Here is a 25265-nt window from a genome sequence, read left to right on the forward strand (position 1 = left end):
TGTAGCAAATATAACAAAATGTAGCAAATTGAACATTAGCGGTTAATATAACATAAAATAAGACCAGTGGTATTAGCGAGGATGAGAAAAAAAAGTTCATAGAACAGGGGAGGAAACAAGCACGTCAATTATTCCGTGCCAAAACCAAAGAACTGGTTGGAGATTAAAAATAGATTGCTTACTATCGTTTGATCACATTTAGACAAATGTTTACATAAATATATATATAATAATGGAGATCGAAAAAACTATTAAATGGAGAGAATTACCACAAGGTTTTTATTATATCAGTGATGTCAAACCAACCAAATACGGTTATCAATTGTTTCTTATCAATTTACAAGAAGAGTGTAGTTATATAGTCTGGTCTCCTAGAGCCAATTTAACTTAATCTCATGACGATCGTTGAATCGCATAATCATTTTGGCATAAAAAATGCCACCTGTAGTAGCGCTATAGGTATATAAATCCAGCTCCAGTGGAGTTGCGGCAGAACCCCCATTACCTATACTACTGCCTCCGTGTGGCTTGTAGCCAGTGGGTAATGGTAGCCATGCCGTGGCTGGCTGGCTGGGTATTCCTATTGTAAACAGCACACAACGGGCAAGTATAAGAACACGTCTTGTTTATTTCAATTCAGACTAAATACTAACCGTAATACATCCGTTACTCCCTTGACAACCATACATCAATATCCTAGCAATATTACCTAGCATATTCTATCACTTACCCTAAAATCTATCTCTTAGCGACTTCCGAATCCATTCATTCATCTAACTTCTATTTACATTCGATACACTTCCGGTGAATACTTTTCTGGTAATCAGAGCTACTTCCCTTTAGTCTACTTCACAGATGGCTGGCTGGACGGCATATCCATCGGCTGGAATGCCGTGGGAGGCAGGCCCTTAGGCGTCTGGCTAGTATGCGTCTATGCCAGAGCTACTGTTGTGATCTTAGCGTCAATATCGGCCAGCTTAGCATCAAGCATGTCTTTCATCATCTCCTGCTGTTCTCTCAGAAGTTGTTGGATGAGGCTCAGGGGTGAGAGCAGGAGATGATGGAGAGGGAGGCGCTGGAGAAGAAACTGACTTCTCAGTGATGATTTTATCTACTTTTGCTTTTGCTTTTGCCGCCTCTCTTCTCTTGGCCTTAGTCGCGGCCTCTGACATCTTGGAGAATATCTCTTCTGATGTACGGGTGCATTTCTCACATCTCTTCTCCAATGTGCAGGTCATCCCTCTGCACTTCATGCAGTTTACATGAGGATCTCCCATCATGATAAATCGACCACACTTCTTACACCCAGGGTTGATGGGAAAATGCGTGGCGACCTCACAAACCCCAACACCAGCTAAACTCACGTGCATGTAGTTTCTTTCAGCAACACTATTACTTTAAATATATATTTATATGTCAGTTATTAAAGTAAACTTATTAGAATAATGTTAGGTTCATGTGATCTTCTACCAGGTGCTAGATTGTCACTACTTCAAGAGTGGTTGTGTAACATCAATGTGGCAGGTTATGAGACTACTTGCCGGCAACTAATTGTGTGTAATTGACAGCGAAGAGGATGTCTGTTGAAAATCTGAAACTTTTAGTTAGTGTGATTGAAGCCAAAATACAGGATTTATGGCAGATATGTAATAAAGGTAGAAGTTTCGTAAGAATTTTTAAACATTTTATGTTTGCTTTTGTCTTAAACTCTGTATGTTTGAAAATGCTTGATATTTTAATGTGACGATGTGTAATTTTCTATCAGGTATTACTGTGCAAAATATTGGTTACAATGTCCCTTGTTTAAAAAGGCACCGACCGTATGCTAGCACCTTATGCTAGAATTAATCCAGCAAGCAGGGCTAAGAAGAGTAAAAACAATTCAGCAGGCTAAAGGTTAAATACAAATGGATAGTAACTCAATTTCAAGGGCACTGACTACAATGTTTATACATTCACCAAGAATGGACACCAGGCAGCAAAGCCTGGACTCCCAGGTAAGGGCAGGTGAGTAACAACAATGTATAAGCATGTTCAAATTGAAAAGTTTTCAGTTCACTTAAGAAAATACGAAAGTGTGACAGTCTAGTGGCCTTTGAGGACTGCACTGGTAAATTATCCTTCCAAAATATAGGTAAATTCTTAGAGACATGGACATATGTACTCACCATTGTGAAGATGTGTAGCTGCAGTATTTCCTGAAGTTTCACGCGATGAAAGACAAAAACATCGTATGTAGCACAGACACCAAGAACTGCAATGGCCTGTTCTTTTGTCAGTAGACTTGCCACGGTGAATACACAAACACTGACCACATACAGCCAACGATGGGAGGCCATGTGGGCGGAAGTCCGGTATTCCACATATTTCATGTAACTCAGGAATGTAAGAAGAAAGAAGAGACATGCACCAATGTCAGCCCGACCAACAATGCCAGCAACAGCTTCAGTGTGTATGGGGTGGGCTGCAAACAACAGTCCTGCTACATAGGTTGCAAATTTCCTCTTCAGCACCTTTTGCGCTAGACAGGTGAAGACTGCTGTGACTATTGCATGCAGGAGGACATTACCCAAGTGGTAGCCCCAGGGATTTAGCTTTCCCAAGGCATAGTTGAATCTGAAGGACAGGACACAGAGTGGTCGGTAGGACTTGTGTGAGCCACTATGTGTGAGAGGTGTCCCCCAGAAGTCATCAAAGAAAATATTCACCAAGGGTGTTTCTGGTAACAAGTCTTGGTTCTTCTGGATTGCCCGACTGAAACATACAATAAGTTATTATCTCAATTAGTACTGATTCATACAACATGTACAATGCAATAGGAGTATAATGCATTTTGATACTCTCTGAAACAATACACGTACTGTACTGTACTGTTACAAAACCATACAAGCCTCATGACATGTTAACTTCAATGAAAAATAATTGTAAAAGACTATTTCCTGTAGAAAGTTGTCAAGTTTTTATTATCACACTTTGTATCATTTTGCGACCTCACCTTTGAGATAATTATCACACTTCAATCGTTACAGCCCCAATACAACCTTCTATGAAAAGCCTTGATAATGTTGAACCAATGTAGTTATTACATGTCTAGTGATCAGGTGAAATAGACTACATATTGCATTTGTGGTGTATGATGAAAAAGCTTTTGTAACATGACCATGATGACTTGTACACAATGTTAACAATCCATGTGATCTTACCAAATGATCTAACTTGAGTAAATCCAGTTAATTACCTTTTGTTTGACAGCCATCAGCAAATGTTTAACAGACAGACAGATTTATTTGTATAAGGCCATTTGACCCATTTTTACAAAATACATTTACATTATATTTATCAAAGAGAGTTTCCTAATTGATACTTTTTTGTGTGTTGAGAACACGTACATTAGAAATTTTGCAAAATTTATCATTGTATCGTTGTTGGATAGTTGACAGAATCTTTCTAAACAAATATAATTATGATTAAGTAACTGTCTTTGGGATATACATTTCCTGCCGACTTGCATAAAGAGGACAGTTGTATATAACATAAAGTTCATCCTCAATTACATGTTTAAAAAATATGTTCATATTTACACAAAACGGAGCAATATTAAGTAAATAAATAGACAGTTAATTCACAATGTAATTACATCGGATCAGCCTAATAGAATCCCATGATCTATAATCTTTACATGTTATTAGGGTTGTGACAGATTCCAAAGGACTGGAGTTCTTCAGGAAGAGAGACAAATTGAAATGAAACTTGCAAGCTCCTCACAGTGATACTGTCACTGCCAAAGTCGTAGCTCCCCTGTGCGAGGCAGCCTGCAACCATGCAACCTCCTGACCATTATGTTTAGGAGATGACATATCCCACTTTCTGGTGCAATTTAGAAATCAAGTTTGGTTACTTCAGGATACATTCAGGTCAGTGAAGAAATAATAATGCTGTGCATTATTTTTTAATATCCCAAAAAATCAAAAGGTTCAAGTTCCCCACTAGACTGATTGATCAGCATAGCAATTATCATTTGGCATTTTGGCATTGAATGGAAAGAAATTTATGAAAAGAGATGTCCAACAGCGGATGTTGTGCTCCTTGCAATGCTCACATGCCTGCCAACCATAAGTACAAGGCCCAATTACAGAATTTTGTAGTTGGTTGCCCTATGGAGAGGATCACTATAGGTATCAAGAGTCCTCTGGATCGGAGATAACTTATGAAGAAGCTCTGAAATCACTGAAAGGAATGAAAAATGAAAAAGGTCCTGGCCCAGATGATTTCACAACAGAAAATGTTTTTAAATTTTTGAATGATTTTGGACAATTTTGGCTTGAGTCTGTTAATCATGCATATAGAAATGAATCTCTATCCAAAACACAAAAACAGGGATTAATAACATGTATTCCTAAGGAAGATAAGTCGAAACTTTTCCTAAAATAGTGGCGCCCTATCTCTCTCTTGAATACCTAGCAGTAATTGCAAATAGAATTAAAGAAATTGTAAGTATAATTATAGGTGAAGATCAGAAAGGTTTTGTCCCGGGAAGATATATATTGGGGAGGATTAATATATGACTTGATGGAATATACTGAATCATATCAAATACCTGGATTACTTATGCTGATTGACTTTGAAAAAGCTTTTGACTCTGTTGATAGACATTTTATCTTGAATACTTTTAAATTTTTCAACTTTGGTTTAAGTATAGCAAAATGGATATCAACATTTTTCAGTGAAATTGAATCAAGAGTTTCATGGGTTTCATTAGTCAATGAGTTTGGTAGCCATTTTTTAAGATAACAAGAGGTTGTCATCAGGGGGATCCAGTATCACCTTATATATTTATTATATGTGCAGAGATACTTGCAATAATGACAAGAAAAAACAGAAGTATTAAGGGAATAAAAACTAGCACAATTTGCAGATTATACAACTTTGATGTATCTGAAAAGACTTCTACAATGTGTTAAATACACTTAACTTTTTTGCTAGATTTTCAGGATCAAAAGTTAATACTGACAAAACCAAACTGATATGGCTTGGTTCAAAATATGTCACTGATGAAATTGTTCCTGCTGCAGAAAACTATTTTTGGAAAGATGTAGTAGTATAGACAATGTTGATTCTGGACCACTGCCACTGGAGCCAGATTTATACCCCTATTTTTTTATGCTAAAACTGCGATGCGATTCAACGATCGTCATGAATCTTATTAAAAGAAACATCAATATTAGTTAATAATGCCTGCAAGGATATTGGAAAGGTATAGGAGCAAAACAAAAATTAGCCAATGCAGCTGAGGTATCTAAAGGTGTGGCCAAGGATTGGTTAAACTAAAGAAACAAGCGATATAGCAAATATATTTACCAGCCCTGGGTTATATACCGAGGAAGAAGTTTGATATTTTTACAATGAATGAAGTTCATCAGGCTGACCTTGTTTCTTCCTCATAATAAGGTAAGACGCAAAACATATATAGATGCTTTAACCGCAGTGGATGTAGCTAGTCGCTACAAGGAGGCTGAGTCATTAAAGCCCCATCTGCGGTAGTAACTACCGCACTCTAGTGGGCGGAGCTTATACAAGTGATCTGACAGGTCAATATGACGTCATGATAACACATACATTTCATTGGTTAATGTGTAAACGGCTGATGTCATATAAACACCTATTCACGTGGGACGTTTGACAACAAGGACGTGAGTTTTAATGGTAATATAAATATCTAACAAACGACTCAAAGACTTTTCAACATACACGTACATCTTGGGTTTCAAAACCTACCTGCCATGTCGTCTTCACATCTTCATAAAATGATACCATGGAATGTCCACGATTTATCCAACACAGTCAAACACACAAATTATAGTTCTATATCTCTGGACGAGAACGAAATACATTTGTCGTGATGTATAAGAGCAGTGTAAATGAACAAGAAACATACTATGTGTTGGGGCACCAATTGTTATCCTGTTGAGTACGGTATATCTGCAGTTTTTAAAAAGCATTTCTCACAATATATACGGCAATCGGTGATTTCAACAATGTTTTTCTTCGTTGAGTTCGTCTTGCCTGATCTGGAATCTGGATGACAACGATTGTGTAAAAAAACCTGGTAATGGTCAAAGATATTTTCAAGTGATCAAAGTAGTTTCTTGTCATTTTTTCATTGCCCAAATGTATTTTGCTATGCCGAAGTAAATCCATCCGTGAAACTTGGCAGGTCCCAGTGACCCAGATCCCATTTGATTGGCATGGCAAGTGTCCTTTGCCTAAGGCCATCCATATTTTTTGTATAAGTTTCTCCCCTCAAGTCTCAACTAACTACAAGCCTCAACTAACCAGAGATCGGGCGGACGAAATAAAATATATTAGATCTACTTAAGTAAGTTATTTTATGACATTTTAAAAAAAGGTTTACACTTATTATTAGAATCTAGTCTATGAATTAGTTTAATTTATGATTGATTCGCTTTGCTTCGGAAACAAATTTTTAATAAACAACGGAACAAAGATAAAGTTGACCTGGTTCTTTTATCTCGGTGCAATAGTAGATCTAGTGGTATTTCTTTTTTTAGATCGGTGTGCAATTTTCCACAGCGGCAGCAAAATTGAGACACGAAGACATTATATTATTTCACGTCTGAATGGAGATAAAAATATTAAAATACGGACAGCCTCACAGACTTCGAAACGATGTTCAGATAAATATTTGTTCACATTAATTCCGTCATGTGCATGAAAATGGGTTTCAACATTATTTTCATCAAGCTTACATTCAGGTCGCTGGCTACTTCTGCATTAACACATGTTTTGTCTCGAAACTCAAAGCAACAATGTTTCTCTCAGTAGCATAGCTAATGATGGTTCTGCCGCAACCCCACTGCAGCCGGATTTATATACCGCTACTACAGATGGAATTTTTTATGCCAAAATGATTATGAGATTCAATGATAGTCATGAGATTAAATTAAATTGGCTCAAGCTCACCAATACCTGGGGCCAATCATTGCTTCTATTAGTATAAAAATGATGATGTGATTCAACGAAAGTCGTTTTAAAAGAAATATCAATATTAATTAATAATGAATAAAATTTACTTTAGCCCACGAGGATATTGGAAAGGTGTAGGAGCAATAAAAAAATTAGTCACCGCGGCTAAGGTATCTAAAGATGTAGCCAAGGATTGGTTAAAGAAACAAGCGATGTGGCAAATATATTTACCGGCACCGCGTTATATACAGAGGAAGAAGTTTGATAAGATAGACACAATTTTTATGGATAATAACTTCTTTAATACTGTAAAAGGCGACGTTTCGGTATAGATCCTTATACCGTTGTCAAGCAAGACTGAATGAGGGACATAGTGCAGAATATATATAGCAAGTGGATGATTAACAATAGAGGATTAACAGTAACAACAAGGGCATACATGAGTGGGATAACATAGGTAGGTGTGACAATAAAGGGATTATGCTATCACAACACGATGGACAGAAAACACATAGCTAGAAGCCAATGGGGGCATGAAGCCAATAAACAGGTGATTATTGGTTGATGAGTTCATAGTAGGCGGATGGGATGAAATAGCCTTGATCTCTGTTGATTGATGGCTTGTGGCGGCGAATATGGACTGCTTCTGTTAGTTTTCTTTTGGTGAAGTCATGGAGGTTGTTGGTGAGGATTTGGACGTTGTCCCAGTTGATGATGTGATTGGGACAGTTGACTGTTGACCAATCATCAACTGTCCCAATCACATCATCAACTGGGACAACGTCCAAATCCTCACCAACAACCTCCATGACTTCACCAAAAGAAAACTAACAGAAACAGTCCATATTGTTAATCATCCACTTGCTATATATATTCTACACTATGTCCCAAACAAACCCTCTCATCCAAAACCTAATTAACCAAAACATTAGCCCAAGAAACCAAGCTATAGCTCACAAACACCCCTTACTCACCCCAATATCCCAAAGAATAACTAACTACCTCAATGAACACCAAACTCAAAATCTTAAACAAAACTGCAAAAAATCAAATATCTTCACCCCTAAACTCAAAATACCCCAAATAGACACAACGCTAGCTAACCAAATAAATAAACAAACCGACCCAAACATAGCTAAAACCACCACACTTGCATACATACACGAAAAATTGGCCAAATTGGTGTCACATATACACTGACGGATCTTCAGACCCGATCTCCCACCACACAGGCTTCGGAGTCTATACCACACAACCAGTTATATCCACACAATCTTACCGACTCCCTAACAACCAATCTATATTCACGGCCGAACTTATGGGCATGGACTCAGCCCTGCATAACCAACAATCTAAAAACAACAAAAAAATTCTCACTGACTCCCTTAGTGGACTACAAGCCCTCCAAAACAAAAATACCAAAAACCGACCTAAATTAATAAACCAAATACTTAAAAGTTCCAACGACCTAACAAAAGCAGGCAAACAAATAACCTTCTTGTGGATCCCCGCCCACATAGGAATTTACGGCAACGAAAGCGCCGATAAAGCAGCTAAATTATCTCTCAAAATACCAGAAATAAGCCTAAACCTACCCATCTCAAAATCAGAAATTAAAAGTGTAAACAAACAAAAAATAACCAAAAAATGGCATAATCAATATCAAAACTCAAATAGTCAAATCAAAAAAGTGCTCAGAAAACCACTAGCCAAACCTAAAATCCTACAACCCTCTAAAAAATTGACAGATTAATTACAAAACTCCAAACAGGACACACTAACCTAAATAACCACCTAAAACAACTTAAAAGACACACCACAGGCAACTGCCCCCACTGCAAACAACCCGAAACCACAGAACACGCACTCATTCACTGCACCCACTATCAAACACACAGAACCACACTACAAACCACCCTCAATCTAAATAAGGTTCCTACTCTAGATGAAATACTAAACCCTCAAAATAAACTAGAAAACTTCAAGGCCCTAGGCGTATTCCAAATCAAAACAGACCTAATTAAGCGCATCTAAAAATTAATTAATCTACCAATCCAAAATCCAATAAACATACAAACACCCACCTCACCCGGCTCCCTTAGTTCCCTCCTCCACCCACCTCGGCATTTATTCCAAATTTAAAGATTTCAAAAAATCAATATAAGCAACCCCTAAAAGCCCCCTCTTGGGTTGCACACACCACTTTCACCCTTCTCGGAATACACTAAATGATCCGGCCAGGCCCGTGTGCGAAATACGCTATAGTCGGAAAGCGCACGTTAAATCTTCTATATCAGTCAGTCAGTCCCTCATTCAGTCTTGCTTGACAACGGTATAAGGATCTATACCGAAACGTCGCCTTTTACAGTATTAAAGAAGTTGTTATCCATAAAAATTGTGTCATCAATTGAAGTTCATCAGGCTGACCTCTTGTTTCTTCCCCACGATAAGGTAAGACGCAAAATGTATCAATACACTTTAACCATAGTGGATGTGGCTAGTCGATACAAAGAAGCAGAGCCATTAACCTCGGAAGATTCAACAGAAGTAGCTAATGCACTGAGCCGCATATATAAACGCGGACCGCTAAAATGGCCTAAGCTATTTCAAGTAGATCCTGGTCACGAGTTTATGGGATCGATAACTTAACTGTTAACAAAGCACGTTGTTGAAATCAGGCGTGGTGAAAGAGAGGCCCACCGCAGTCAAGCTATCGTCGAAAGATTTAACCGGACATTAGCGGAACGTTTGTTTGGCTATCAGTATGGGATCGAAATGAAATCGGAGCGATTGAGATCAACAGAATGGGTGACACGATTATCAGCCGTTGTATCAGCGCTGAATAATGAAGTAACGAGATTAATAGGGAAGAAACCATCCGATGCGATTAAAATGAAATCCGTGACTTCCAAATCTTCAGCACCGAGGAGAGGCAAAGAACGAAAACTTCCGGATAGAGTAAGGGTAAGATATTTATACCAGCCCGGTGAACTCGAGGGAGGCCTACGTCGCGCAACTGATCCCATATGGTCCCTTAAGACGTATAACATTAGTCGATTTGTTACGAAAGAAGGAAAGCCTATTCTTTATTATCTTCAAGATGGACCGGGTAGGGCATTTGAACGAGAAGAGTTGTTCATAGTTCCCAACGGTACGGTATTACCACCATAACCATAAGCATAGGTAGTTAACCCATCATTATCAATCCATCTCTTTGTATCTAAGGGGGATAATGATGTCTTGTCCATTCTTAATCCATATATCCTATGATCGTAACTTCTTAAAGAGTTCATCTCGTGTTTGAACGTTCTACCATTGAATAATGATTCTTTATACTGTTCGTGTTTGATATGCTTTTTTACAACATACTTCTTAACACCCTTGGCTTTTCTTATCTCTCCATTATCGGACTTCTTTATAGAATACATCTTAGGTCTTAATCCTACATACTCCGCTATAGGGGTCCCAGCACATTCATCCTTCATCTTACCTAACACCTTTTTATTTACTACCCTGTGCAGTGGATTATCTTTAGGGTAATCACTCGTGTCTTACATATCTATTTTTTCTGCCATATCTTTGTACACATCCTCGGTTTGTATTTCAATCAACAAAGAATCTGTGTCGGTATATAACACCTCACATCTATCACCGTATTGCTTCTTAAGTATATATGTGTGTGTCGGGTTTACTCGGATCGTATCCTTCTACTAATTGATTATTAGCCTTAGAACATCTTTTCGCTGCCATTGATATACCACCTCTTAATCCTTTCTCAATAAACAAGTGCATATCATAATCTGTGAGTAGTTTTAGTTCTACGCCAGTCTTCTTCAACAATGCATCCCACGATAGTCCGGGACTGGAATAGTACCATGACGGGTCCAAGCCATAATGTTTTAAACATGTCTTTCTAAATATCTCGAATATATCGGCGAGTAACAGTACATCGTTTTTTAAATACAGATCGTGATAATCGCCTAAATTCTTACAACCTAATTTATCCCAGACCGTCAGAGTGTGTTCATAATCGGCATCGGTTATTTTAGATTCTGTTAAGTTACTATAGAATGATTCGAGGGGTGGTAATTCAGTTTCTTCAAATCTAGACCAATCATCCATATATTCGTAAGGATATACACCTTTTCTCAACAACAAATGACGAGTTATCTTATCGGTATATTGATTTGTTATCGCAAAGTCATCGGGATTGTTCGCATTAGCTAAATTGTCCAGGGAAGATAACAAAAACTGTGCGGAGTCTATGAATCTAAGTCCATTACTTTGCTTTATTCTAGATGTCCCATCCTTGTCCCTATAATGTATAGGTTTAGTCAACGAGAACGATATGTATTTTTCCATATTATTAGGAATGCATGTTAAACCGCCGTCGGTCTTTGAGATAGCTTGCATGATGAGATGTGAATCGTATCCCCTAAGGTTGTGAAATACAACGGGGATGGGTATTGTTTGAGAATTCATTTTTAGTTTCAAGTTACACTCGTTATGAGCGGCTCCCCGATAATTACCCATGACGTGGCAATGATCTCGTACGGAATCCCCATCCACATGATCCAGGGGTTTATTACAAACATGACAACTCGTTGACTTCTTATGGGCCCTCCAATCATCCCTCATCATACACATGGGTGTCTTACACAATAATTTTTCCCTGATTATTCTCTCTTCATTTTGTAGATATTCTAGGAACTTTCCCGCTGCATTGGGACCTCTGTAAATCACGGGAGTACCTTACAACTTTCATACCTTACAACTATATATCCAAACCCACAAGGAATATGTTCTTGAATTTTGTACGTAAAACTACTATCTTGATTATCTTGATTGCTACGGTTGGTATTTTCTATGGGTTTGATAAGTGCTTCGAAGTCGGCGTAAATTACGTACGGTACTGGCATTTGATTACAATAATGTTCAAATTTTAATATATTTTTTCCCTCTTTAGGCATATCGATCCTGATAGCGGTCTGTCCAACACCTCTGCAGTCTTCTTTATGCGCTTCTAATAGATCTTGTCTGCTGTACCCATGTAGGCATCTTTCGCAGAAACATTTCTTTCTAGCATGTTTTGTTTGATCGTATAATAGCCTGTTTAAACTCTTTATCCACGTATAATGATATTTTCCATCTTTTTCAATCAAAAATGAATTGATTCTGGGAATATGTTCCGAAACGGAGCTTATCCTGTGTACAACAATTCCTTTAGAATGTCCGAAAACATTTATAGCTAAATTATTTTGCTTTTCCACCTTATCAATTTGTGATATTGGTGTAGGTTCGTCTATACCATCGAAGTTGAGTCCATCGTTTTGGGGATAGCTAGAAGGTCTATTTGCAATTTTAGAATCTACGGGGAACAATGCAGATCTTATCATCATTCTCATTCGGATTTATTTTTTACATTAATTATGGCTTTTTTCTTTTTATAATACGGGGGTAAATCTATATAAGATCCACCTTTGAAGGGCATATAATTTGCTATATCTAAATATAAACTATCAATTTTATCCACACCCCAATCCGAACCTCTATTCGTCCAGCGTTCTAAAGTTTCCTGTATCATCTGAATTGATGTATCTAATGATGCGTTTATAGTATCAGATTCGGTTATAACTTCTTGATTGCTACGGAAATATGGTTCGGTATATTCGGTGCTATCATCTGTGTTACTTTTACTCAATAACATTTTAATCGTCAGCTGGTATCTTATACTATGTAAATCATCTAACTCCTCGTTAATTTTACTCGATATGATTGGCTTAATATGTTTAACATCCGTGTTGGAATTAATATCCATCTTCCAACCTCTTAGATATTTACCAACGCCGGCGGATGTGGGAACAAATATTAATTCTTGTTGTTTATTCTCAACATCATTAGGTTGATTATTATCTAGTAAAGCGATCAATTCAGCTCTTCTCATTCGAGAATAACCTCTCACTGTTTCTCGCTTGAGCTTTGAGTTCTCTAACAGTCTGGGGTTTGTTGTATTCCAAACCGAGTAAGGTAATCAATTCAGCTTTTCTTATTCGAGAATATCCACGTAGACCACGTTGCTTTGCCATAGCCTTCAACTCGCGACAAAAACCATTGTGGTTGAATGGTATATGCAAAATGAGACAAATGTCTAATTGGTTGTTTTTCATATATCTAAATACGTATTCTCCCCAACCTATTCCTCTCATTGATGTAATCTCTCTTCCTAGCATAAATAATCTGGTTCCTGACCCTATCAGCACTGTGTTCCTTACATAAACAATAACAACCTTTGACCCCTATCCCGCATACAGAACACGTATAGTTTATGTTTCCGCGCCTGATGTAATAATTGTGTATACTGCAGTAAATTTCAACACATCGTCGGTTACATAGAGTTTTTTTCCCCATGAGTGTAAATCTGCAATGATTCATGGTTTATACATCTATCATATCATTTGTCTAAATGCAAATCACATCTACACTATTGATTAGGCAGTCAGCCAACGCTATTTATAGATTAGCTGTCACTCTGACTCCCCTAACTAGGTCATGGTTTATGCATAGCCACAGCTGTCACTCTGGTTGTTTATGAGTAATTGTATAGCTGAAAATCAATACAGCAGTCAATCCCAACATGATAAATTTTACCTCGCGGTTCTTTGGTTCCTCTGACGGTGTATAAAACTTACTCATTGTTGGTCTCGGTATTGGGTCAAGTTTTTTCCCATAAACGAGGAAGTATTCGTGCATGGCAGATTCGACATCCTTAAACGTTTGAATTGAATGTCCTTCCTTACACATTTCTTCATGAATAAAATCTTATCTCTTCATTCTCTGCCGCGTATATTCTGACTGGGCTGCTTCGAGTTGTTCCATTGCTTCGTTATGTCGTTTACGCTCCTCTTCAACTTCTTTAGCGTTTGATTCCCTCATACTAGAAAATAAATAATTACTCCCCGAAAAAGCTAGAGCATTAACAATAGCTCCACCGACCATCATCGCAATTGTTGCCATATGTTTAATAATATAAAATATTCAAATGTTTAATTACTTCATTATGTCTTCCGGGATAAGTCCTTGTTTGATGAGCATATCCTTCGTTGCCATGGATAATTCAATATCCAGAATCATCATACCTATATCAAATCCATTAAAATCTAGCTTGGGAGGTGTGGCTTTAGTAATCATTTTAGCTATACGGGCATAGCCAATGGCCAAGCCGGTGACCACTGCTGAATGATACGTTGCGTTTACCAACATTTTACCATCTGTAGCTGGAGTAGTCATGCTTCTTATAGCATTATATGGGGGCTAACCTCTAATTGAACTTGTTGTTCTCCGGTCTTATAAAAGAACCATACAGCCGCTATACCAGCAACTCCTACTAGCGCCCATGTTTTAATCGGATTAATATTTGAATTATTTATTAATTTCGCTTTCCTCGCCAGTCCACCCTTCCTTCCTGCAGCTATTTTTTGGGGGTTCTTAGTAACTCTGGGTTGTTTTTGTGTTTGTGGTGCATTCACATGTGGTGGTGGTTCCTCATTCACTAGTTGTTCCTCGTTCACATGTTGTTGCATTTCCGCAATCTGTTGTGCATCCTCGTTCACAATCTGTGGAGTCACTTGAGTCTCCATTATTTATTTGAACTTCGTTCTTTATATTATTAAGTGGGCACGTATGTTTAAATTGACAATACCTAGCCGTTATTAAAGCTGTGGTGAGTGGAGCTAAAAACATTCCGTATCTATGATAAAACTCACAGCTCACTGAGCTTATAGCGTGTTCGATGAATGGGTCTTTCTCGAGAGATTCGCATAAATACATGCGACTGTCGGGATAGGGAGAAACGTACTAGCTACGACTGTGTATAGTTGTAATATAGCCGAACCTATCGTTTTAGTCATGGTAGCTCCCAGTCTAGACTCGTAACGCGCGTACAGTTTTTTAATTTCTTCGTCGGTCATGTTATCAATTTTTGCGATGGTATAATTTTCCCCCAAATATTGGGAACATTTTCCACCGGCTACCAAGCAGCGAGTCTTTCTCTATGTTTATCTAAAGATTTATCAACATTTTGATCTGCATCAGATTCTTTGAGCATTTGTTCAATGAGTTCTTCGCATTCCATAATGTAATACCTAAGGAGATATCTAAGTCTAACATAATATGATATGGCATATCCAATAAATCCCGTAATAATGAACTGTTGCGAAAGAATGAGGATTTCGAACCACATTTTATGTCATATTAACCGCTAATGTTCAACTTATCATATTTTTGCTGTAATTTTGCTATATTTGCTATAATTTTACTATATTTTGCTATAATTTTGCCATATATTTGCTATATTTGCTACATTTTGCTACATTTTGCTAAGCAATTGCATAAGCAGCTGGTTGATCGGTTTTTAATACGAGTTTACAAGGCTTCGTTGTCGCTAACAGTTTTCTGACTTTATCTCGTTCGAGCTTGGTATAAATGACGTCATTTTCACGTAAACATTCCTCGAATGAATCTCGATCTTTGCAATGAAAGAGTGCTACCCATTTGGTCTGCTCTCTGAGATCTTTCAGGACAGAGTTGTATTTTTGAGTAAGTACCCAAACGCTATGATGAGTATGCCGACCGGAGAATGCTAAATACGAAAGCATATCTTTCTTTTTTGTTAATTCTTTACTTGCGCTGCAGTCGTCTATTACGAAAAGGGTTGATTGTCCTTTGTATTTTTCGTGACATACTCGGAGACAGTCTTGTAAACGATCGCCCGGATCGACTCTGTGTACCCCGTCGTCATTCATTACCCAATCTCTCGATAAGTATGTTTTATTAATGCTTATAGTCGGGCACGGAATAAAAACATTCCGATAATGACTTTTTAAAATATCTAGAATAAAAGCTGTTTTTCCGCAGCCCGTTTGCCCGCATATGATAGCGCAGTGCGGATCTTTAGGTAAAAGATTATTAATAGATTGCCTGCACGAATCTCCCATTCTGTATATTAAGTTGCGCATCCATAATCACGTACAAATATATGTTTAATTTAGCAGCCGATTCCTGGAGCTTCGTTCTCTGTATGGTGACACCCTCGCTAGCATTTTCTATTCTCCTCCCACTGCCGTGTAGTTGTTCATCGTTTGTTGTTCGCATGTACGCGCATACTTCGTGGTGATGTATTCACCCATGGATACATCCCCGAGAGACAGATCTTTCACGACCGCGATAACTTCCGGGGAGCATTTTATAGAAGGAAGTTTTTTAATCTCATCCCACTGGTGATACACTAGCATTCCTTGGCTATATAGTTGATTAGGAATGCCCTGGATAGTCAATTCTACTTTTGTAATCTTGGGATTGTAGAACTTCTCGGTATTTCTTTTAAAAGCATCGGAGGGGTCCTCGAACAACATTAAAATACCCTTCAACGACATCGTGGGGACAATTAGATTGCTATTCCACATCGTATCTTTTTTGTCCCTCGTAATTTTTCGGTGTCGAAGCACACGATCGTACAAAATGGCTAAACTTCCTGTATAATGGTTACGAATTTGTCTGGCTAATTCGGGATCCGTTATCATATCGTACTCCAGCGAGATATTGTCAATGGAATAGCTAGCATCTTCACCAGCTCTGATTACTCTACTGTAGTCATTAAAAGTGAGTTCGTAATCTTACCTATCGCCTAGGGATGCTTGATAAAAGGGCATGAGGGAATCTAGTAATTCAGAGTCTAGGGGAACATAGAATCGGTTACCTAATGCGTCAGCAACGGCCTTATCTTTTACGACGGTATCATCACCATTATCAATGTGTCTCAATGTGTTCTTATTACAAATACCTTGGTACTGTAAGTTTTCCCTCTCTTATCCGTTCTCCAGAGATCCATGTAACAATAGTATACATCGCTATCGTCGATACTCAAAACTTCATTACCGCTAATTTTAATGGCGATTTTCTTAACGATGGCACGACCTATGTTCTGAACGGGCTCCCTGTTAACGTCGGCAGAAGTCAAAATAATCGTAAATGATAGTCGGACAGTTCCATTTGCGTTTGATTCTGAACGATGGTACTAGGGTTATTAGTTATAGTTACAGACTGACGAATTGCTTTGACCCCTAATGGATCTCGAAGTCTACGTTGTGGGTTTAACTTGCTTCTGTATTGCGAAGACATTGTTATATTGAAATTATATAACCATATGTTTAATATAAAAATGACTGATTTTGATCTAGGTTATTTAGATAACCCGAATCCAATCGAAGAGGGTACTGATGAAAACCAGCTTTACGAATCTTAACGATGAAATTTTACAATCAACCGTAAATGATGAACTTTTGAAACCAGCCGTTGATGATTATTACGATACCTTTAAAGATGATAGTCCTATTGGTCGTGACTATTCAAAGTTTGAGATAGATAGTAAAGGAATATTGCGACTGCGTGGCGAACTGGATATTGATCTTATGCATTATCGTACTAGTAAGCCCCTAGCCTTGTCTACGATAGCCGCTAAACACGGTATAAGCACTGTTCGTGATGAATTAGGTTTTGTAGACTACTCACTCGACTTTCCGCGAAGACTACTAAGGCTCTTTGGACTGTGCGTGATAAACTCGTTAACAACACAGATAATTTGGAAGCTTCCTCGATGGTGGCCTCGGACGGACTCGGAGAAATCTTAGATACCTATTACGATAATTCCACGTTAGAGGTACCATCCTCGGACTTTAGTATTAGGAAATTATGAGGTCTTGACAAGGCAATGCGAACAATGCGGGGAGAACTCATGAATAATACGGCCAAGATATCCGAAATCGACAAGCATATAGCTTACAAGAAAACAAAACTTGAACAGGCGGGCAATGAGTTCAGTAGACGCCGCGTAGCGGAAAGATTGCGTAACTTAGAATACGAAAGATCGGCCCGCCTCGAAGCAGCTTCCAGTAATAGAAAGGCACTTCGTTCGCAAATCAGTCGAATTCGAGAAACTATCGATCGAGTCCTCAATGATGACACTACACTGGCCGATGAAATTAAAACATTGTTCAGAGAACAGGGAATAACAATTGCCAGTATTTTAACCGCCTTGGGATTTATTATATCGACTTTGACTCTCGCGTTAACCGGTGGCACAGGTGGTACAGGTGGTAGCGGATCACCGCCTACATCGGATGGTATAAAAGAGTGGATAAAAAAGCATTTAAAAGCATTAGGTTCAGCACTGGGAAAGCTCGCTGAGAAAGTAGCGGCCGTACTTCTTGATATGATAGGGAGTGTTGTTTCCTGGCTCTTGAATTTATTAGCTAAGACCACCACTTGGTTTAGTCAAAACTTGTGGGCACTGATCGTAGCAATCGCAGGGCTGTTGTACGTATCCACTAAGAACTACTTAACTAAATCAGTTCGCTAAGAACTATTTAACCAAATCATGAGTAAACCAACCGCGACTCCACCTAATACAAGTGCTGTTTTTTCATCGATATGTTGTTGATTTTAAGCTGCAATGTGCGGTGACCCTTGTGGTTGTGCGTCAGTAGATGGTTGTGAAAAATGTGGTGTTTGTGGCTTGACTATTCCCTTTTCGCCTGTGATTGTTTGCGTTATTAATTCGACGTTAATATCTGAATTTATACCTGGTTTTTGTTGATCGGAAGCAATAACAATTTTATTATTATCACTTGACCGATCTTAAGGTCCATATTACTCGGAGACATGTATAGCCCCGGTGCATAAACGTAGTCTACTTTGGATTGAGCGTACTGTAATACATCTTGAAAACGCTTTATAGAATTTGAGTGGATATCATTCACTTGATGTTATGAATACCAACCCACTAAAAGCCACCCGTGGGTAAAGGTTGACTCATAGCCCATCCGTACAAATTGTTGACGTCGATATAATATATGCGTGTCGGGTTTACTCGGATCATACCCTTCCACTAATTTATTGTTAGCCTTAGAATACCCTTTAGCTGCCATCGATATACCACCTCTTAATCCTTTCTCAATAAATAAGTGCATATCGTAATCGGTGAGTAATTTTAGTTCTACAGCGGTCTTCTTCAACAATGTATCCCACGATAGTCTGGGACTGGAATAGTACCATGACGGGTCCAAGCCGTATTGTTTTAAACATGTCTTTCTAAATATCTTGAATATATCGGCGAGTAACAGTACATCGCTTTTTAAGTACAGATCGTGATAATCACCTAAATTCTTACAACCTAATTTATCCCAGACCGGGTATTGTTTGAGAATTCATTTTTAATTTCAAGTTACACTCGTTATGTGCGGCTCCCCGATAATTACCCGTGACGTGGCAATGATCTCTTACTGAATCCCCATTGAGTGGTTTATTACAAACATTACAACTCGTTGACTTCTTATAAGTCCTCCAATCATCCCAATAATGTTCAAATTTTAATATATTTTTTCCCTCTTTAGGCATATCGATCCTGATAGCAGTCTGTCCAACACCTCTGCAGTCTTCTTTATACACTTCTAATAGATCGTGTCTGCTATACCCATGCAGGCATCATTCGCAGAAATATTTCTTTCTAGCATGTTTTGTTTGATCGTATAATAGCCTGTTTAAACTCTTTATCCGCATATAATGATATTTAACATCTTTTTCGATCAGAAAAGAATTGATTCTGGGAATGTGTTCCGGAGCGGAGCTTATCCTGTGTACAACAATTCCTTTAGAAGAATGGCCGAAAACATTTATAGCTAATTTATTTGCTTTTCCGCAATATCAATTTGTGAGATTGGTGTAGGTTCGTCTATACCATCGAGGTTTAGTCCATCGCTTTGGGGATAGCTAGAAGGTCTATCCGGATTTTTGTCTACGGGGAACAATGCAGATCTTATCATTCTGAAACAGTCATCGCCTTTATTTTTTACATTCATTATGGCTTTTTTCTTTTTATAATACGGAGGTAAATCTATATAAGATCCACCTTTGAAAGGCATATAATTTGCTATATCTAAATATAAACTATAGATTTTATCCACACCCCAACCCGAATCTCTGTTAGTCCAGCGTTCTAAAGTTTCTTCTATCCTCTGAATTGATGAATCTAATGATACGTTTATAGTATCGGATTCGGTTATAACTTCTTGATTGCTGCGGAAATAAGGTTCGGTATATTCAGTGCTATCGTCTGCGTTACTTTTACTCAATGACATTTTAACTGTCAGCTGGAACTTTATACTATTTAAATCATCCAACTCCTCGTTAATTTCGCTCGATATGATGGGATTAACATCCGTGTTGGAATTAATATCCATCTTCCAACCTCTTAGATATTTACCAACGCCGGCTGTGGGTACAAATTTTAACTCATTATTATCTACAACAGTGGGTTTATTTTTATCATTGGGTTGATTATTATCTAGTAAAGCAATCAATTCAGCTTTCCTCATTCAAGAATAACCTCTCAGCCCACTGTTTTTCGTTTGAGCTTTGAGTTCTCTAACAGTCTGGGGTTTGTTGTATTCCAAACCGAGTAAATCGATCAATTCAGCTTTTCTCAATCGAGAATATCCATGTAGACCATGTTTCTTTGCCAAAGCCTTCAACTCTCTCACAAAAACCATTATGGTTTAATGGTATATGCAAAATGAGTCAAATGTCTAAATGATGGCCTTTGACCCCTATCCCACATATGGAACAAACATAATTGATATTTCCCGGTCTGATGTAATAAGAGTGGATCCCACAGTAAACGCCCACACAACGTCGGTTGCATTGAATCCATTTCCCCATGAGTGTAAATCTGCCCAGATTCATGGTTATACATCTATCATATCATTTGTCTAAATGCAAATCCCATCTCCACTGGTGATGCTGTCATCGCTATTTATAGCTCATAGCTTATGTGTAGCTGAAAATAGACAACAGTCAGCCCGACATAGCTGAACAGCCAGTCAGCGCTATTTCAGGGCGAAATGGCTGATAAGACTCAGCCTGACATAGTATGTTTACAGGTCATGGTTTATGTGTAGTTATTGTATAACTGAAAATCGCAACTACAAACAACCCAAACATTATAACTACTATCTCTCTGGTTTTTTGTTCCTCTGACGGTGTATAAAACTGACTTATTGTTGGCCTTGGTATTGGGTCAAGTTTCTTTCCATAAACAAGGAAGTATTCATGCATAGCAGATTCAACATCCTTTGAATTGAATGTCCTTGCTTACGCAGTTCATCATTAATAAAATCTAATCTCAACATCCTCTGTCTGGCTCATTGTGACTGGGCTGTTTCGAGTTATTCTAATACTTTATTATGTCGTTTACGCTCCTCTTCAACTTCTTTAACGTTTGATTCCCTCAGAGTAGAAAATAAATAATTACTCCCTGATAATGCTAGAGCATTAACAATAGCTCCACCGACCATCATCGCAATTGTTGCCATATTTATATGAATATAAAATATTCAAATGTTCAATAATATAAAATATTCAAATGTTTAATTACTTCATTATGTCTTCTGGGATAAGCCCTTGTCTGATTAGCATATCTTTAGTAGCAAATGCCAATCCAATATCAAGACCCATCATACCGATATCATAACCATTAAAATCTAGCTTGGTTGGTGTGGCTTTAGTAATCATTTTAGACATACGGGCATAGCCAATGGCCAAGCCGCTGACCAGCGCTGAATGATACGTTGCGCTACCAACATTTTACCGTCTGTAACTGGAGTAGTCATTATAACATTATATGAGGGCTTACCTCTAATTGAACTTGTTGTTGTGTAATCGGGGGTGACGTTTACTTCTCCGGTCTTATAAAACAACCATACCACCGCTATAGCAACAACCCCTAGTGCATAGGGAGCCCAAGTTTTAATCGGACGACTATGAATTATGTATTAGTTTTGCCTTCCTTGCTAGCGCACCCTTCCTCCCAGCTGCGATTTTCAAAGGATTCTTAGTCACTCTGGCTTGTGATTTCGCAATCGCTGGTATTTCCTCATTCACTTGTTGTGATTTCACAATCAGGGTTATTTCCTCGTTCACTTGTTGTGATTGTGTTTCCACAATCTGTGGTGTCACTTGAGTCTCCATTATTAGTAAGTGGGCACATATGTTTAAATTGACAATACCATTATTAAAGCGGTGGTCACCGGCACTAAGAACATTCCGTATCTATGATAAAACTTACAGCTTACTGCGCTTATAGCGTGTTCAATGAATGGGTCTTTCTCTAGAGATTCGCATAAATGAAGGTGATGTTCTGCCGGGATAGAGAGAAACGTACTAGCTACAATTGTGTATAGTTGTAACATAGCCGACCCTATTGTTTTAGTCATGGTAGCTCCCTAGACTCGTAATGCGAGTATAATTTTGTAATTTTTTCATCTTCATGTTATCAATTTTTTCAGTGGTATAATTTTCCCCCAAATATTGAGAACATTTTCCACCGGCTACCAAAGCCGCGAGTCTTTCTCTATGTTTATCTTAAGATTTATCTATGACTATTTCAGCATGTTGATCAGGTTCTTTGAGCATTTGTTCGATAAGTTTGTCGCATTCCATAATGTAATACAGTGATCGCTCGCTATAACGCTACCAATGGGGTCCAAATAATTGGTGGGCATTATAGACAATGAGCCGTTTAACCGAGGCCGAGGCGCGCGCTCGGAAAATCTCAAATCATCAATATGTGTTTATCTCACGTCACATCAAAATAGTATATATTTTTATGGACCTAGATCTACCTGTAATATCATTCATTTATTAAATCTGTCACATTTCACAATGTCTGAAATACGTATTCCATTTCAATTAATCATTTTTAATCGATAAATTAAAACATTATTCACTATTTCCCGCGATGTTATTGAAAATAAAATTCTCGGACACACATTTCTACAACGGGTCCACATCAAAGAGCAAAATAAAGACGTTTTAAACAAATCTTTAAATATATTATACAAAGTGATAAATAAAATCAACAAAAATATATCTAAAAGTAATCAAACTTACATCTAAGTTATTATTTCCATCGTTTCGTGAGATCGCGTGTAATGTAAGTCAAATGACATCTCGGCTTTCGTCGCCTTGAATTCTCGGCTCGGACACAATGTTTAATGCAAAAATATATGCATGAAAAATCTTTGTCACAGCTCGTAACCTAGCACGATACATTCGCGAAGTTCCATATTTTTAATATATATCGTGATTTCCTGCTTAAAACGTTCAGATTAACACGATTTAACAAAAAATCTTTCGCCAACTTCTGAAATTTATCAAACACGAGCTTGGTATCACAGCTATAATTTGATTGGCTGCCTGAGGTCACGTGCTCAAAATTGACCAATCACGAAACTTGTAGTAGATTTCGGCAAGAAAGCGTCATTAGAAACAAATTTTAATCCAATGAAATCGCTTGTTATAACTACGGAAAAAAACAGGCGATGTTACGAAAGCGCGATTACGAAATGAATGACCGCCGTGTTGTGACAGCAACTACATGTGTGTGACAGTGTCGCCTCAAATTGGATTGCCCACTAATTAAGAATATAAACTTCGCTTGTGGTTCTCTTTTATTGCATGCATGCGCTTCTAAGATCAAAGGTCGATAGTGTGAAAAGTTAACTAGTTGAACAATCGTATTTCCGGGACTTGCCGCGGATGTTTTCAAACAGATTATTAGAACTCCATTCAGCGACAAACGGTTGATTATGCAGTGAGAAGCGTTATGTGCAAATGAACAACGAACAACAATACAATTATGTCTGTGTAAAACTATCAGTAATAAAAGTGTACAAAATTTTGGGAGCCATGAGTTACCGCGCGTAGTAACCGAAGTAGCGATTTATCGAAGAGCGCAATAGCGAGCGATCACTGTACCTAAGGAGATATTTAAGTTTAACATAATAAAATATGGCATATCCAATACAGCCTGAAATAATAAACTGTTGCGACAGAATGAGGATTTTAAACCACATTATTACATAATAACCGCTATTGTAACATAAAAGTAGGTATGTTCTCTGATCTGATTGGTTAAAAAGTGTTGTCGAATGAGCATAACATCGCTGAATTTTGGGTGTCTCATCACCGTGTATGTATACATTGATTAATGGAACTATTTTTGAAATCATCAACATGGAGGAACGGATGGAAATTTACCCTGACTTTCACATAAGAGATTTCGATGAAATATTGAGTGATTGGGACGACGAGACATTTTCTGAGATAATTCAAGAATTTGAAGGTAAATGAAATTTACCTTTTTTCATTAATTACCCAATCATAATCATAAATGATGTAATTTTCTTGGGCTTGGCCAAAGGAAAAAGAAAAGAAAATCATTTTTTAACAGAGTAAAAAACATTTATTGCAACTCTATAATAGTTATGACTTTCATAATTATTATTATTATCACTCACAACAGCTGTTGAAGCTGAAAACCGTCTGAGATGGCCCCTGAACTAGGAAATATAGCCAGCGTTTCTGTAGAGCCCAAAGTTCAAGCATCCAGTGACCGCAAATGCAAATGCAGTACAGGACATCGTGGATGGGAACCTCTCCAAATCTACTGGGCGTAGTACCTCCTGGGGAGTTAAATTATTGAACGGTAAAGACGACTTCAAAATACAACTTCAAACTATGTTTACGTTCTAAGGCGTTATAATGAGGCAATTTCAGTTTCGTTGTAAGACGACTATCTTTGTTTACATTGTTTACGTTGAATACGTTGGTGGGTGAGGTTCAGAAAACTAAAATAGAAAGAAAATACAATTCTTACTTTAGGCTGAACCAATTAAATAGTCAAAATGACCAATTTAAAAGAATAACAAACAACTGTCTGACAAAATACTCAAAATTGCTTACAACTGCCAAATGGTTACTGAATTGAAGTTATAAATGCATTGAACACTTGAGAGATAACATAATATTAACTTTGGCATTGAAAAATATGAGTTTACTTACATTTGTGTTGCTTTACACTTTGGAGAATGTAACTGTGGTCCTAACAAGATGGAGATTTGACTGATTGTGTGGGGAACATGTGCTTTTTAGATCATGTGACTTGAAATGGAATTGAGGCTGTAAACAAGTAATTAATTTATCTGCAAAAGTTTATTGAGAAATGGGGATTTGAACTCACAATGTCTAGCTTTCAAAGGTCATGTGACATATTATAACCAAATACTTTATCCACTAAGCCAAAGTGAGGAGGTTCAAATGAAGATGACTTTAAGTGGACCAAATGTTTAACTAAGAAAAACTTTGTTTTTTAAAAATAAATGAAACTTAAA

At 37.8% G+C, this 25265-nt stretch overlaps 1 protein-coding gene across 2 annotated transcripts in view; it reads right to left on the minus strand.

The window, feature by feature from the left end:
* The window catches only part of LOC139475942 (protein O-mannosyl-transferase TMTC2-like), a 555954-nt gene that overhangs the window by 508270 nt on the left and 22419 nt on the right, over positions 1-25265 (minus strand). For both annotated transcript variants that reach the window (XR_011654036.1, XM_071259155.1), the window contains exon 2: positions 2169-2754. Coding sequence is in view for 1 of the 2 variants with exons in the window: in XM_071259155.1 (XP_071115256.1) it covers positions 2169-2754 (586 nt within the window). In the remaining variant the exon portion in view is untranslated. The remainder of the gene's footprint in view (positions 1-2168; positions 2755-25265) is intronic.

This window comes from Haliotis cracherodii, unplaced genomic scaffold, assembly GCF_022045235.1.
Source record: "Haliotis cracherodii isolate W230 unplaced genomic scaffold, xgHalCrac1.p SCAF_3, whole genome shotgun sequence".
In the NCBI taxonomy this organism is placed as follows: Eukaryota; Metazoa; Mollusca; class Gastropoda; order Lepetellida; family Haliotidae; genus Haliotis; species Haliotis cracherodii.